Source organism: Mya arenaria, chromosome 6, assembly GCF_026914265.1.
Source record: "Mya arenaria isolate MELC-2E11 chromosome 6, ASM2691426v1".
NCBI lineage: Eukaryota > Metazoa > Mollusca > Bivalvia > Myida > Myidae > Mya > Mya arenaria.
Genome location: NC_069127.1, coordinates 74,827,918 through 74,845,250, shown reverse-complemented (window position 1 = coordinate 74,845,250; position 17,333 = coordinate 74,827,918). Strand labels below are relative to the sequence as shown.

Genomic DNA, 17,333 nt, shown 5'->3' with positions numbered 1-17,333 from the left:
ATGTGTACTTGTATGTGTACTTGTATGTGTACATGCATGTGTACTTGTATGTGTACATGTATGTGTACTTGTATGTGTACATGTATGTGTACTTGTATGTGAAATTGTATGTGTACTTGTATGTGTACATGTATGTGTACTTGTATGTGTACATGTATGTGTACTTGTATGTGTACTTGTATGTGTACTTGTATGTGTACATGTATGTGTACTTGTATGTGAAATTGTATGTGTACTTGTATGTGTACATGTATGTGTACTTGTATGTGTACATGTATGTGTACTTGTATGTGTACTTGTATGTGAAATTGTATGTGTACTTGTATGTGTACTTGTATGTGTACATGTATGTGAACTTGTATGTGTACTTGTATGTGTACTTGTATGTGTACTTGTATGTGTACTTGTATGTGTACATGTATGTGTACTTGCATGTGTACTTGCATGTGTACTTGTATGTGTACATGTATGTGAACTTGTATGTGTACTTGTATGTGTACTTGTATGTGTACTTGTATGTGTACATGTATGTGTACTTGCATGTGTACTTGCATGTGTACTTGTATGTGTACATGTATGTGTACTTGTACGTGTTCTTGTTTATGTACATGTCCGTGTATTTGTTATTGTATGTGTACTTGAACTTGTATGTATACTGGTATGTGTACTTGTACATGTTTTGGTATGTATACTTGTATGTGTACTTGTATGTGTACTTGCATGTGTACTTGCATGTGTACTTGTACGTGTTCTTGTTTATGTACTTGTTCGTGTATTTGTTATTGTATGTGTACTTGAACTTGTATGTATACTGGTATGTGTACATGTTTTGGTATGTATACTTGTATGTGTACATGTATGTGTTATTGAATGTGTACTTATACATGTACTTGTATTTGTTTTTGTATGTGTTTTTGTATGTGTAACTGTACATGTATTTGTATGTGTTATTGTATCATGTGTTCTGATACATGTACTTGTGTGTGTTTTTGTTTGTGTTTGTGTTTTTGTATTTTTACTTGTTCTTGTATGTGAACTTGTATGTGTACTTACAAATGATGTTTGATTAAATGCATCATTTCCTATTCACTATTTTATTACCACACATACCGGGATTTAGTGCCCAAAACATAGCCCATATATACACATATCCGTACAAGTGGTGTTTCAAACCTCTGTAATATTTGTACTCAGAATCAACTTTGTTACTCCTTTCTACATTTTTTATTTTACTACTTTTTTTACAGGTAATTTACCAAAATCAACATTATTTTATTATATTGTACTGGCAAATCAAATATTAACTTAAAATTGATGCTCATATGGTATTTTTGACTTTGGTGAGCCCAAAACTGGGCTTTCTTTGGCAGCTTTATGTTACAATCTGACTGCTTTAGTGCCAATGAGTTGATTGATTGAGGAGTTCTATAGTTCAGGGTTAATTCTGAAATCAGGATTGAGAACTTGTAACTTCATACTATTGTAAAAAATGTATTTTTGCTCAGACAGTTACATCCAAAACATTATTGTATGAAGTACCTTGGAAGGAAGATAGATTCATTTCAAATGTGGTCAAAGCCCCTTTATACTCCTTTGGGCATAAACCCATCATACTCGAACAGACCCCAGCCATTCTTCAGGATTGACAAATATCAGCTGATTTGATTGATTAAAAGGGAGGCAATGGGTGTGGAAACAAGCCATTCCTTTGAGTAATACATACTAAGAAAGATTAGTTTCTAACACTTCATAACTATAGGTGTGCTTTTTAATGGGTATATCAATGTGAGATGGCAAAATTCCTTGTTTGTAAATATAAATGATTTCACAATTTATGCATAATATACAATATAAATATATAATTATATATGATATAAAATTTATAAATTGTATAAAAATAAAGCATATATATTATATCAGTGGGATGTATACTTGCTGCAGTTTGTAATAAATTTATCAACTTACGACTGGATTTATCTATAACAAAGGGGCATTTCAGATGTTTTCAATTTCCTTGTACCAGTACTGTACAGTATAGTTTTATGTTGACGCAAATGGTGCTTCGTGGTTAACATACTAAAGGCATTGCTTCTGTAATGCGCATTAAATAATGATGTCATTTATACACGTGTTTTACCCTTGTTTCCTACACATATGCATTGTATAGTGTAATGTGAACTGTTTGATCAAATGTGTTTGTTTTTTTAACAATAAAAATTCCCACTCTAAAAGAAATGTATCTTTTATACCCATTCACGGCATTCAAGGCATTTCCGCCATTCGCGCGTTCCCACCATTCGCGGGATTCCCAATATTCACGGCATTTCCACCATTCAAAACAACTGTATCTCAGATGTTGCAAACTTGTTTCTCCAGATATAATGTACAGGATTTATATTTATGACTGTTAGAGTCACCTCTTCCTCCCGCCATTGTATTGTTGGAAAATGAGAACTAGGTCCGAAATAGTGCTCATTTGTGTGTGCCAGAATGCCTTCGTGTGTACTAATTCAGCTAAATGCTAAATTTTATGCAGTCCTTTCATAATTAAGTATATTATTTTGGATTGTTAAAGCAGTAGTCTGACACAGATGTGGTTGTCTGCCAGTAGGTAATGATTCATCCAATCACTGGATCAACCCCATCTGTGTGCATCATTGTACTCAAAAATCCCTGATATACATTGTTTGATAAAAAAATGAACTTGGTATATACTGTTGAAACATGAACGAGCATTAAACACTGCATACATTACGGTTGTATGTTCACATATACCATTATTTGTCAATGTGTCATTCATACATTAGGGTTTTAGCCAGGTTTTAAAAAGGACAGGGTGCTTCAAAAAAAGGGACAGGGTGCTGAGGGACAAAAGGGCACATTGTATCGGACAGTGAATAGTTATAGCATTATGAATTTCAAAGGAAGTGTGTGTTTTTAAGTAATATTAGGTTTCAACTTCTAAATATGTAAAGTTTGTTTGAATTCAAAATCACATTTCAATTTTTAATTTAAAATAAAAGAAATATTTTATCTTATGCATTTAATTCTTTGAAGGCCTCCATGAGGGCTGAAGGGTGCGTTCAAAACATACAGGGTGCAGCAACCTCTCATAATCCTCTAGCTGAACCCTACATACATGTTGATTTTTCTCCATATCAACACAGGCTTTAAGGTCTGAAGTACAAGGGAATACGGACATTGAATTAAAACAGATTGAATCAGCTGGTTGTCCGTCGATGTCGCCCATACACCAGCTCCACCGCATTCATGTATCTTGTAGTGGTTCATTTTGATATTGAAGTTGTGTAATACTAGCAGTACGCATATCCAATTTTGACACACAGACACACAAAAAGACAATCATACTCCCAGAGTGTATACTGTTTTGATAAAACTGGTCAAAACAGTCCATCTATCGATTGTAGGAGAGATCGAATAGCGGGATTTCGCTATGCGTAAGTAAATTACACTGAACGAAAGACAAACTCATTCGATTAATAAAATTTATTTCAGACACCAACATTTTAGTTCATTGCAAAATGTCAATCCATCATAAATGCGTACAGTTAATTAAAGCAAATCTCTACTCCATTTCTTTATATCGCGTTGATAATCTTTGGTACTGCCTTCAACACTGTCACATCTTACGGCGCGGACGTGCTTGTTGTCAGGGGAATCAACAAGTGCTCGGACCCAGAACACGGACCGTCATGCAGCTTTAGCAGGGTTATGCTGGAAATAGTATACATGACAACAGTTTATAATAAAGGGAACAATAGCGTATCTATAATAAAGTTGCACTGTTAATCTTATATTTCGTACAACAATAGAACAACGCCTTTAAACAGGATCTGTGTAAACATTTTGGCTACTGGGCATGCCCCTATAGTTTCAATTGTGTTTAGTATGGTCGTATACTGTATATGAAAACATAATACAAAGTTCATACTCTTCCTTCGCATCACAGTCGAGTGAGCATTCGTTGCCGAAAGTCTTTCCATTGTTTCCACACACCGGCCGGTAGATGAACGTACAGATACACGGTATGGCAATCCTCCTAGCAGGTGAAATTGTCGGCTGGGTCCCGAGACAGGGACCCTCTTGGAAGAACGCCTGGCCCCTGTTGAAATAGGACGGGAAAAGTTGCACTTGTATACATGTATACTTATAACGCACCAGTCAATTGAAACCACGGCACCCAGGTCCGGGTGGATAGCCGGGAAAATGAGCCGTGTTTTTACCTTCCAGTTAGCCCCGCAGTGCCGGGCGAATGCGGTGGTTTTGTCTTTGCGCCAAAATAGCGGGGAATGGGCCTTACCTAAGGTCCCTGGGTGCAGGGGCGTTTGGCGGGGAGCTAACCAGCGGTTCGTCCCCGCAGGACTGGGATCCTACCTGGGCTTGGCTGGACCGAAAGTCAAAGTCCCCACTATTCCCCGGACCTTGGGGGCGTGGTTTCAATTGACTGGTGCATAAGGATTACATGTATAACTGTCGACAGATAATTATTGCAAATTCAGCTTTAATTAGGGCGAACTCCCTCTAAAAATAGAACTGTAAGTTTTAGTACTTAATTAAGCTGGTACACATCAAACTCTTCATAAAAAGAAATTCTGCATATATTTATGAAAGTTGTTGCGCTGTTACTCAAGTGAAGGAGCTGTGGGTGGTGGTGGCGATGTTGATTATGATTTACACTGAAAGTTATGATTAAAGCCTTTAGAAGGAATACAATAGGGTGCCAGTTTTACTATGCTTGTTACTATGCTTGTTTTGCGTATCAATTTCGGTAGCAATATGATATGCAAAATATATTAAAGTAAGATAAAACAATACTGAAAACAGAAGGATGTCTGCTGGCATTTAGTAGGCGTGCTTTGATGAGGACAATATCTATTGTTCTTGCAATACTTAAAACATTTTCGTAGCTTATAGGCAACATAATCATTCATATGATGTATAAAACAACACCCCTATAACCTATTGGTTGAGGGTCGCTGGTTCAAACACCGCCTCGTCTTACTCAAAGACGTTTAAATATGGCTCCTTTGCCAGACCCTCGGCATAAAAAGGAGGCTACTGGGAAACTGGATAACTCAGTACAGGTTTAATTAAACCCAGGATTTTTATATCCCGTGTAAAGGTGCTGATCACGTTAAAGACCCAAGATGCATTTGGTATCGCACCCTGGTCTTGTATCCCACTCTATCTCTTCAAAAATAAAACCTGAATTTGATTGGGAATTGCAGTCACATCGACCTCATGTCCTTTGCGACATTTAAAATAATTTAAGCTGTGACAATGGGTGATGGCGTGATAGCGGAATCAAGCCATAATGCAGTCATCGTCGGCAACCACGGTACTTTCTTCCAATACACTTCATACACAACGAATCATGATAGCTAGTGTGTATCGGGGGTATCCGACGACGTAATGCAGTCTATTGGTGTCCCGATTGACACTTACGCACAGCGAAGCATACAATCGTTAGCGTAGGTCTTTCCGTCCTGGCCGCATACCGGTTTGTAGATTCGTGGGCATGCACAGACGGAGGCGCCGCAATGGCCTATATGGTCCTCCTCAACATTACTGCAATGACATTTTACAATTTGTTGTCACGTTTTGAGGTATTTTTCAGGGTATTGAATTTTAATATTTTTATATAATAACTGGCCGAATAAGTTGTAGTATTCGTTTGAAGTATACGTTTCGTTGTTTTAAAGGAACTTGCTAAAATCACAACTGAACACATCATCTAATGTTCCACGTAGCGTTCTGTAGCATTGAAAAATATTAATTTTTTTTAAATATGCACTTTGTACTGTATAATATACTATATTATAAAGTACAAAGTGCATATTTAAAAAAAAAAATCAAACTTTTTCACATATTCGGTATTATATTTTTTAGTAAGGAATTATAAGATTTTTTTTATTTAAAAAAAAAATGTTTGAGATTGAAAATCCGGTGCCAGTGGTAAAATAACACAATGTCAACACAAATAGTATTTTTTATTTGTGGATTAGTGCCTTTTTTATATAATATATTTCTACATTATCAGTGCCAATATTCAAAAGCGCTTTGAGGAGTTGTTTGACAGTGCAAATCTTACTTTCCACTGTAAAAAATTTCTAAGCTCCTTTATGTTAAATGAGCGCGATAACATACTCAAATAAAGGATACAGAATAAACATCACCAATTGATAGACAAATATATTGCAGACTTGTCGTGCCACAAAATGAAAACAACTTAATCATATTTTCAACAATTACCTTAAAAAACTTTTCTATTTTAAATCGTCAACTGTCAGGCGCCACAATCAAAGAAAGAATAGATGTAAGGGCAGATTTATTTACTACAAATGTGCCGCCAGATGAAACAACCAATCTGAGTTATACACTTTTATTTTCTACCGAATGTAATGAAATGCATTTTTTTTTAAATATTTGAGGTGAATAATAAGACATTATATAGCTAAAGATTGTTTAAAGAAGTTTGATGAGAACAATTGTGTAACTTTAAAATTGTGACCAGAATTTCGACACGCATGTTAAGTTTCATAGGCATAAGTAAAAGTCGCCGGAAGCATAAACAGCCAAGCAGCGTCTTATAAGCTCAGAAAGTAACTTACGCGCATTTAAGTGAGCATTCATTGGGGTATGTTTGTCCATCCATCCCACACACAGGGTTATATTCCATGGTACAAATGCATGGGACTATGTTCTCTTCTGTGGTTGGTGGAATCGTGCTGCTTGCTAAAAGAATGAACAAAGGTATGTAGCCAGTAGCAACTATTTTGGGTCGATATAATTAGTAACGGTGTGCCACAGTGTAGCTACGGCACTGTATATGGCTGATAATTAAAAAGAGCACTCAGACACCGATCGAGACTTTTGTTACTTAGGATGATTTGTGCGCATGCGTTTGTTATATTACATGTAGTCTGTAATTAACAATGTCATCGCAAAAGAAAGCCTTTACAAAATTATCAGAAACACCTACCAGCATATCCCAACACTGTTATCAATGTCAATACAAACATATTTATCCGATTCTGTTTTGTATCCGTGTATAATAATTATGTAGGACGTCAGCTGGCTATATATATACTCGTACTGATAAGGGTTTCCCTGTCGGTATGACGAATTAACACGTGAGACATAAAATATTGACACTTCAACTTTCAATATTTCGTTATCACCAAAGACTTGTATTGGTTGATTTAGAATCTGTAACACTTTGAAACAGGTACCAAAGTCACAATTTGAAGTACCCTGTTGATTAAACTCACAAGTTGTTTATAGCCGCAGTTAATCTTCAAAGAGATGCCCGCTGAATTCAAGTGATACAGTATCTATATTTCTTGATTTGGAGCATTTAATTCCGTGTGAAATAAGGCTTGTTTATAAAATACACACGTTCACCTATCCCTTAAAACAAACGGTAAGAAAATAAGGATTAATAAGTCAAATAAATCAAGCAAACAATTTGATCGAAATTGTGATGACGAATGCATGTTAACGTTTAAGATTTATTACTTTATGGCAATTGAAGTGTTGATGTTCACCAAAAGTACTCTTGCATTGGTGGGTGACTTTCTTCTTAAGCATCTTCCACATCTACTTACATTCTTGTCAACACTTGTCTTCACTCATTTCTGGCCGATGCAACTGTTTTCTCAGCATCTTCATCGTTTTATCTTTCCCCGGATGTTCAGTTGGGTCGTCTTATTACCCTACAGCAATATCTTGCGTCGTGTAATCACCCTGCATCACTTCCTTAATGTACAGCTCTGGTTAAACAAGCTGCTCTCTTTCACTTCTTTCTTCTTTTACTTTCTCATAAAATTCTCCTCTCTTCATGACAAGGTTATATAAATGGCTCTTCATATTTGAGTATGTCTTCATCAGTGTATTTTTGTACAGCCTGATCTTTAACTGTTCTTCTCCTTCTGTTCTATCGTCTGTCCAGAACTTATTGCTTCTATGACGGTAAAGTTCATAATCGTAACTACCTACATCAATAGCAACATATGAATTCCTAAGAAAATAGTGTAATCCCTCGCAACCAATGCCTTTCTTATCAACCACTTACTTACTAGGTTCGTCTTGATGTACTTCTTTATCAACAACTTTATTTATAGCAACTAGGAACCTCCTTAGCAACCAATGGATTTATAATCAACCAATTACTTAATTACCAACCACTTACTCACTTGGCATTCAACGATGTCCTTAGAAAACAATGGTCTCTTTAGCAACCAACGACTTCCATAGCAGCATCTTACATCCATAGCAACCAATGACTTTCTTAGCAACCACGACTTTCCAAGCAACCTATATCTTCCTTAGTTACAAATGACAAACTAGGCCACCACCTTCATTCGTAGTAACTAATGACAAACTAAGCAACCTCTAACTTCCTTAGCAATCAAGAACTTCCTTTGCAGCCATAACTTCCCAATACCTTCATGTATAGTAACCAACGACTTCTTTTAGAAATTGAATTTCATAGCAACCAATGACTACCTTTACAACCAATGACATCCTTTTCAACTAATGGCTTCCTAAGCATCCAATGACTAACTAGCAACCAAGTATAACCTTAGCCACATAGGACTTCCTTAGCAACATAACGCTTTCTAACCAACCAATGACTTTCTTAGCAACCAGTGACTACCATAGTAACCAGATAATTACTTATTTTCAACGTTCTTCCGTAGTAGCCAATGGCTGCATTAGCAAGCATTGCCTTCATTCATAGCAAGCAATAACTTCAACCACTTTCTTCCTTTAAAACATATGACTTAATTACTATGTTATCAACCACTTACTTTCTGGTCAACTTAGGACTCCCTTAGCAACGAATGACTTCCTTGCCAACTATTGCAACAAATGACTTATTATGGAAAGAGAGACTTATTTAGCAACTTATGGATTTAAAGCAACCGATAATAACCTTTGCAACTACCTCCATAAAAATCAACCAACGAACTCTTTTAATTCTTTAGCAAATACTTTCTTCCTTAGTAATATCCTACATCCATATGAACTTCTTAAACAACCAAATACTTCCATATCCATCACTTCTGCTTCAATTGCTCTGGGAATAACCACCTAGCAATGGCATGACTTACCTAGAAATACTTTTGATTTAATTTACAAGGACCGACCTCCTTAGCAACCATCAAATTACTCGGCAACAACTTACTTCCTAGGCAAGCAGCTACATCCTTAATAACCATTGACTTGGTGGTCACTTATAAACGGTGAGCGCTTTATGGCCATTTTTGTAACATGAATGTTGAGCTGACAATCAGAATCGAACGTTGTCACGACATGAAACTTTGAAACAACGTTGAAAATACATAGTTTAAATACGATCAATGTATCATTGACAACTTTGTTTCAACGTTAACTTGGCGACGTTGTGTACTTGGTATTTTTTCCTTAAGATACGCAGACTATATGTGACGAGATACGACTTTAATCTTTAAGATTTTACCATTTACCGTGCATATCGCTCGCATTCTTGCTGCATTTGCCATAAACGGTTCTCCTGTTCAAACCGGCCCGTTCAACAGTGCTCCCGTGTGGTGTAGTCATTTATAGGGTTTTTAAATGCTGTATGTAGCCCTAGTCCATCAGTGTTGTCAGCACTCTAATGACCAAAGTGATGACCCTTCGTTTATCTATTTATAATAATGAAGTCATATAACATTAGCAATTTTTTGTTTCAATTATTTTAAATGTCAATTTGCTCTTCCAGGCTAGCGGTTCTTTTTTAAGTATTTTGACCCCCATAGAGTCACAACCCATGGTCATTATTTTTTATAAAAAAGGTGACTCCCTGGTCATAATATATCGACTAGCCTACACGAAGTGATTCTATGGGGTCAAAATAGTCCTTACTTTCTGTTTCGAAACCAAGTTTGTGAGACTTTGTTTTGAATTTGCGAATTTTCACACGTTGACGATATATATTTATTTTTATTTTTAGCGGCCATGTTGCCTGTCTGATTTTAATTTAGTGACCTTTTCCAGGGAACCTATCTTACCAACTTACCCCCAAACGGAAATAGGAAACAGTATCAGTTTGAATCAAATTCGGAATATTTTAACGAGGAACGTTATTTCCTAGCATTATGACATACCTGTGGTAGCAAACTAGCACACATGGTGGGTGGTACTCATCCAACATCACTGTAAGGAGTACCAGATCCGGCTGTAATTCAGTTTCGTTTCGGTACAAGTTTATTGCCAAGAAGACGCATGAAACGAATATCCATGTTTTTAAGAGTGGTATGCCGTGAAATGTATGCGTGTCCCTATCAAATATGGCTGATTGTACTACGCCTACTTGAAACAAGCGAATACACCAGACCTGTTTGAAATTCGGGTTATGTACCGGTTTTTGACTACGTTTACGAATTAACAAGTTTTCCCAGGGTGTAGAAGTATACACTATGGAGGTAGTCCCAGGTCTACCAGGTGACGTTATAGGTATACAATGCGGCAATTAGGATATGATTCAATTAAGCATCTGCTCGAATCGGTTCGAATAAAGTTTGTTATATTGTTAAAAAAGGACGATCGTTTCCGGAACAACCATTTTGTCCAAGTCGCAGAAGGCTGTTAAACCAGAGTAGAATCAATTAAATTCCTGATGCCCCCATGACGAGCATATTGTGGTGTAGTGCAAACGGTGAGTAATTGATGCGTGACATTTTAATCGATTAAATTTTACGTTAATAATCTAGCCTATCATGCATGTAACATGCTCATATATTATTAAATTTGAACAGTTATTATTAATATGTATTGAATGAAATCAGGTGTACATTAGAAAATTACACAAGGGCGTGAAATGCACTTGTATTAAAACGTAATCTTTAAGTCTGGTATCATAATGCATCTACTTACGGTACTTCACTGACTTCACTATAGAAAGTACAAGACAAAGCCGATTCGGTACCGCTTTCTGGTCCATCTTTGCGCGTGTATTCAACGAGATAACGTGTGTACAAAGAGAAGTAGCCTATATGTGGTGGTGATTAGGCGTGTTCCCTACGACACTTTATGGGGGTACTACGCCTTCTTCTCTCAAGAGAGTAACATATCAGAGATTTTAACGTGTAAGCGAGTCTGGAACGAGTCTGGAACACGCCTACCTACCAATCGATACAGGTCCCTAACCTCATCATATATGTCACCATAATGTGCAATCCCGTTAACTCGTTAAAAGCACTTCCAAGTTATGCCCCCAAAATGTATACAAAACCCATTTTTTACTTGGAAAAAAAGAATTCGGCTGAAAAATATAATCCTCTGTCATTTTTTTCATCCGGTCGGAAAAAATATTAAATTTTGAATCTTTTGGTCGGAAAATTATTCTCCGGCCGAAGAAAATTCCAGCTGTTAGGCTATCCGGTCTTCTTTACGCACCTAATTTTATAGGATATCATTTTCAGAGCTATTGAAATTTACTTGGATTGAATAAACATTATACCCCTCGATCATGTGATCACTCTTAACCAATTTTATTTCGTCTGGGATAAAGTTATTATTTTGTATAAACAAAATAGATGTATACACGTTTAATGCAAAACTATTACAAAACATAACATATGAAGTAAAGCAATGTTCTCATAAATCTATGCCGGGGTAATGGCAACTGAGAAAGCACCCAACCAGTATTTGCTGGGGAAAAACTTCTGTACGACTGTGGCTCTGAAAAAGAAAAAGGAAGTACAAATGCATTCGTATGAGGTCGTATTTTTTGTATGCATCTGTGTGTATAACTGAATCATCATAAGCTTATTATGCGGGTGTAACCGTAGAAAACAAAAGCGTAGCTTTCATCATACAATGTAAAGGCGTATTGACGTCACGTGACCTATCGATAGCATCCGAATCTCTTCAGAGATACAATCTTTTATGAATATTTTACATATTTTTTTGTTATTATTCAGTGCAAATGTACCCACATTATACATAATCAATTCTAATGTTTCGTGACAATTTTGTTATAGAATTTAGATGTGGCATATATTGATTGTAACTTGTGTGCTACTACAAGAACATGTCAGTGAATGTAAGTGTCTTCAAATGACCTATATCATTCATCAGGTGGCATCATTATAAATTATAATTTAAATAGCGTTCTCGAGATATGTCAACTATTAGAACGCTATATGCAGCATTAGTAGCCATCATAGAAGTTCAAAGCGTTGAAGCTGTAATGATTTATTCGTAGCATTATGTTCATGAAAACCAACGCATGTCTAGCTAAAAGGCGAAGCTTCCTTATATTTATCTCGGTTATTTGCTCGTAAACGATGAGGTTTCCTCTTCGACCATTTGTACGATATTTACCATTCGACGCTCAGACGGGTAAACTACGTAAACATTTGTTTCAAAATTGACATGTTGGCTTTGGCTCTGAATGTCTATATATGGAATTCTTGTTGTAGACATCATTTTTAACGCTGTCTCAGACACATTTATCTTTTTAGCTTCGTATATTTTGTATTACCATGGCAGTGCAAGTGATTTCGAGTCCGAGAATATGTGATATATAAGAACAGTGGAGTTTGGTGCTCTACATGGCACTTTTTTTCGAACCATTTACTTTATAAGTGAGTTTTAATGAATTTTCTCATTCAAGTATTCCGTCTAAGCTCATTCTGTTTTACTGTCCTTAAGGTTAATAATAAATCATTTATGTTTAGCATTTAATTGAATGAAAATGAAAACATAAACATTAGTGCTAGATTCACAAGTTTCATGAGCTCTTTGTGAGGACCTAATGAAATCTATTTTTTGATTGACTTCTTTGGAAGTCATTTGATATAAGCTATGACCATCAGTTGATAAAAATATATCTGAATAAATATACTATGAGAGCCTAAAATATTTGAATCAGAGATAGTTAAAAAAACAGTTACATGTAATACATGTAAGTCATTGTAAAACAAGGATCTTTATCTTTCATTATATTTATAAATGCGCTCTTTACCTCTTTACGTAATCATCTGGAACCTACACTACAATGAGGAACTTTATCGAAACAATATCAATTATAATTATTATCTTGTTTCCGTAAATTGTTCTTGGTGTTTAAAAAACTATATACTATAACTGTAATTGTAAATTACCTAAAATAAAGAGTTCCAGCCGTTTCTTGGGGTGCCTTCCACGAGAATGACACCCGTGTCTTTTCTTTGTTGTTGATGTGTGTAATTGCAGCCTGTAAAATTGTTCCAACTTATTTATTAACAAAACTAAAACGATTGAACCTAAAATCCTTTTTAAGGCCACATGGAAGAAAGCCAAGCAGACACTTAACGAGAGATATACAAGGACTCATGCAATCAAACACATTGCACAGATATCATTATGCCGTTATTTGTACATGTTGGGATAACATGCCTTAGCATGATTAGGAAAACTTAAGGACGTTTTTGTTGGTTATAAACTAGTTGTTTGAATTTTATTTTGGTTTCAGGGACTCTGTATTTGTTGTGAAAATTTCAAATATTAAAATGAAAACCAGTTTTATCGTTTGCTTTCCGAAAACCAAAACTGTTTTTGAAATTATCGAAACTGCCCCCGTTTTCATCGGTTCGTTCCATCCGAAAACAAACTCACTTTGAAAAAAACATAGCGGAAAAAGAACCAACACGTTGAAACACCATTAGGCTTAAACAGGCAACCGACGATCTGCCATATCATTGTTTTAAGGAAATTTATAAATTATGGCTACATGCATAGGCTCCATAATGTTGTTTAAGCTGTTCACAAAACCCTGCAAAAAATAGTTTGGTATAATCAAAAACGCCCAAAGTAGGAAATCACTGGGGTTTTTAATCGGATTTCAAGCGTTTAACAAGCAAGTCACTGACCAAACGGATGGTTTAAAGGTTTAATAATGGAATTACCACCTTGGAACGATCAGTCAAGTTGCCATGCTGGGAAAAAAGGGGTAGAGAATTACACCTGTCTAAGAGCGATCAAACTCACAGTTGCTCAAACATGTATGTACGTAAACTATTAAACGTTATTGTCTCGTCAGAACCCGCATCAACTTTGAAAATTTGAAACATTCACATAAGTACAAACTATACATTATTAAAACAAGTCCAGATGCGAAAACAGAAGGATAAAGTCAGGTGCTATACCTACTTACACTCGGATGGGTCACAAAATTAAGCTTATCTAAGATATCGTCTACATGGTAAGTTCTGGAAATATACCATTTTTAAATGTGTAACCTTGATTTTTTCCAATTAAAATTATTGTACATGTCGTCTGCTAAAGGTTGTGAACAGCGTGCAAAAGAGACATTGGGTAAAAGGTTTCATTGATAACATACTTAACCAAGACAAGATAGTGCTTATTCTCCTTCGAAAATGATATTATGTCCAAATCCCTCATTATATTTATTATACATCTCTACAGTAATTATAAATAGCTTAACATGATATATTTCCCCCCATTCCCGCCTCTGTTATTTTCCGCCCATAGTGGATGAATGTGCATCAAACTTACTAGTTGCACAACGAAAGAGTGGGGACATAAAAGGGCAATACTAAACTTTCCATCCCGAAATATACATAAATATCATATTTTATCACTTTAGTTTAAACCTATGAAGTAAATATCTACAGTCAATTTTAGTAACAGTGACCTAAACCTTGACTCCAGCTGCGTAAGTAAAATGCAGACGTACATCTATATGAAGGATCATGACTCTTGTTATTTTTTAGTGTAACAATAAACGCCATGCTTGCGTATTTTTATTATATATGTCAATACAGCGGCTAAGATCTTCATTAAAACGGCCCCGAGTGCACAACTTTGCATGCTGTTTATCATTCATGTAAAGAGATTCGTCTCCTCTGGCTTATATCTTATATAGAGGTACGCGTGACACAGAATTGCATTTTTTAATTTAGTCAATGGCCATAATTACGGATGCATTAACTAGGTAAAGCCACACAAGATGTGCTTCACGGTCTGCTTAATACAATATTGAATGTTCAATGTGATACTATTGACAAAGTCAATAGTCATAACTCTGGTCTTATTGGGCGAAGCAACACAGAAAACTCCAGATGCACAATTTCCCATGCTGGGTTACATTCCTGTTTTGTGACCTTGGTTGTTATAAAATTGGAGAAACGCGCGACACAATAGGTTTTTTTTAGGTTTTTTTTTCTTTAAGGTAAGGGCCATAACTAATACTGGATGCAGCCACACAACACAAAGTGTACAAATTCACGAGCTACATGTACTTAGCATTTCTGTAAAGTTACACCACTCTGACTTTTATTCTTTTGGATATACGCGCGACACAAAATTTGGTTCAAAGGGACCAACGGAAGGACGGACAAAGGAAAATGTATATGCCCCTGCCACTTTTCCATTTGGGACATACAAATGAAGAATTATAAAGACAATGCGGATTGCCCTGTCGCGCGATGCTCAACGTTATATGACAGCCTGTCAGATGGATTTTCTTAAAAGTTAAACGAACTTCAACTTTTAAAGTGGGTCATCGATTAAAGAGATTGACTACACGACACATAATGTTAAAAGCTTTTAGATATTTTGAGCGAGGTAACTTTTCATTTTTAAAACTGTCTGTGCGAATGCTTAGGAATGGTAAAATCCAAAGTTTCATTTCTAGCCTCGTCAGTTTTCACATCAATATATCCAAGCGCTTTTCATTGATATACTGGTACCCTTGTTATATTTTTTCAAAGAGGTATCATACTTTGATCTTAGCCAGGTACCCGTTATGTGCTCAAAATATAAAAAGAATGCGGGCATCAAACCAAAATGGGATTGGTCGTTAACTTTTATCTACAATAAACATTTCCGAAACAAACCGTAGACTGTATGTACTAATGAGTGTTGTATCGAGCCTCTGTCATTTTGAATGATTTAACTTGTCTCCCCTGTTTTAGGCTGTCTTGTTTTCCTCGGCAGTTCAAACTGATTTTGTAATCGGACGTTCAGGTATGAATTTACTTATGAATTGGTTTTAACTTAAATTAAATATACTTTCAAAAATTACACTGATTTTCCATTAACCAGTAGTAAATGCCAGTCTTATAGTCTTTTCGGCGGTTTGATTTGTTCTTACACACTAAAACTGGGTTTGCATAGAAGGTTAATGTATATATATATAAATACACGAATTTTTCAAGTAAATATTATCTTTATAACTTACGTTTCCACAGACGTGTTTCTGTATGGACGAATCCAGGGATACAAACTCCCCTACTGCCTCTTCCTCTTGGTCCACACTATTCTGAGTTCCAACTTCGATTAGAAATCCTTTGAACATTCCGTCTAACCCAGCTGGCCCAAACAGCTCGCCTATAAAACCATCACACAACTTAGATTATTTTATATGTCTGACTACTGTTTGCAAATAAACTTAGCATTTCAAGTTGTTGTTGTTGATGCATGGAATGATCGTGGCTTTAAGTCCACCCAAATCCGTTAAGTGAATTTCAAATCAAGTGCAACATATATGCTCGGTCGATCTTCTCCCACAAATAAGCTTTGCTATGTTGATTGGCGAACAGTAGTAAGTTATTTTTACTTGGTACATTCTGATAAACACATGTTATTTGCAGGAAGAATATATTACTTAAATCAAGTCCAGAATTATACTTAAAGGCTCTTGGTTCCTAGTCTAAGTGTACATTCAATCCGCTATGTCAGAATACATACCAAACACGAGATGGAATTTGAAAAAAAATGGACGAAATCTCTTACCAGTCACAGTGTCTCCGGGTTTGTAAGTTATAGATGAAATGTTCAGCTTGAAGGGGTTTGTCCCAGATGTAGTCGTTGGCAGATGACCGGGTTTCATGTCCTTGCATGCGAGGTCCGGGGCTCCGTCAGGAAAACCCATCGTGCAACATACCATACATAAAGATACTAGTGTAATCCTGATCATGGTCACGTTTAGAAATTTGGAAAAATTACCTATACTTTATATATATATATAAATGTTCATGAAAGACGAACTCAATGTAGACACTTGATTCGTTAGCCTTATCTATACCGACCTTATCTTTGGCTCTTTTACAGACCATATTGTAAACTACTCTTCCAACTATACTACGCGTGAGTTCATGAGGATCATTAGGATGACGAACGAAACGAAAGACACTGACAGTTTAAATAGACTTTAATAATATTCCCGCTTAGAATATATAATGGTATGTTGATTATGTCATTGGACGAGGTACGTCTGGACTTGGATTTAATGGTTGTCAGTTTACAACATATCGTGTAATATTACTGACACACAG

General features: G+C 36.0%; 2 protein-coding genes across 2 annotated transcripts; both read right to left on the bottom strand.

Moving 5' to 3' along the window:
- Window positions 1-3,492: 3,492 nt before the first annotated feature.
- On the bottom strand, window positions 3,493-7,229 carry LOC128239430 (serine protease inhibitor dipetalogastin-like). The gene is made up of 5 exons (XM_052956055.1): window positions 7,004-7,229; window positions 6,633-6,756; window positions 5,467-5,589; window positions 3,953-4,123; window positions 3,493-3,735 (listed from the first exon to the last, which is right to left on the bottom strand). The coding sequence occupies exons 1-5, from the start codon at window positions 7,041-7,043 to the stop codon at window positions 3,648-3,650; spliced, it is 546 nt and encodes a 181-aa protein (XP_052812015.1). The 5' UTR covers window positions 7,044-7,229; the 3' UTR covers window positions 3,493-3,647.
- Window positions 7,230-11,582: 4,353 nt separating this feature from the next.
- On the bottom strand, window positions 11,583-16,998 carry LOC128236573 (putative defense protein 3). Its single transcript, XM_052951512.1, has 4 exons — window positions 16,792-16,998; window positions 16,238-16,386; window positions 13,158-13,249; window positions 11,583-11,730 (listed from the first exon to the last, which is right to left on the bottom strand). The coding sequence occupies exons 1-4, from the start codon at window positions 16,973-16,975 to the stop codon at window positions 11,655-11,657; spliced, it is 501 nt and encodes a 166-aa protein (XP_052807472.1). The 5' UTR covers window positions 16,976-16,998; the 3' UTR covers window positions 11,583-11,654.
- Window positions 16,999-17,333: the final 335 nt, after the last annotated feature.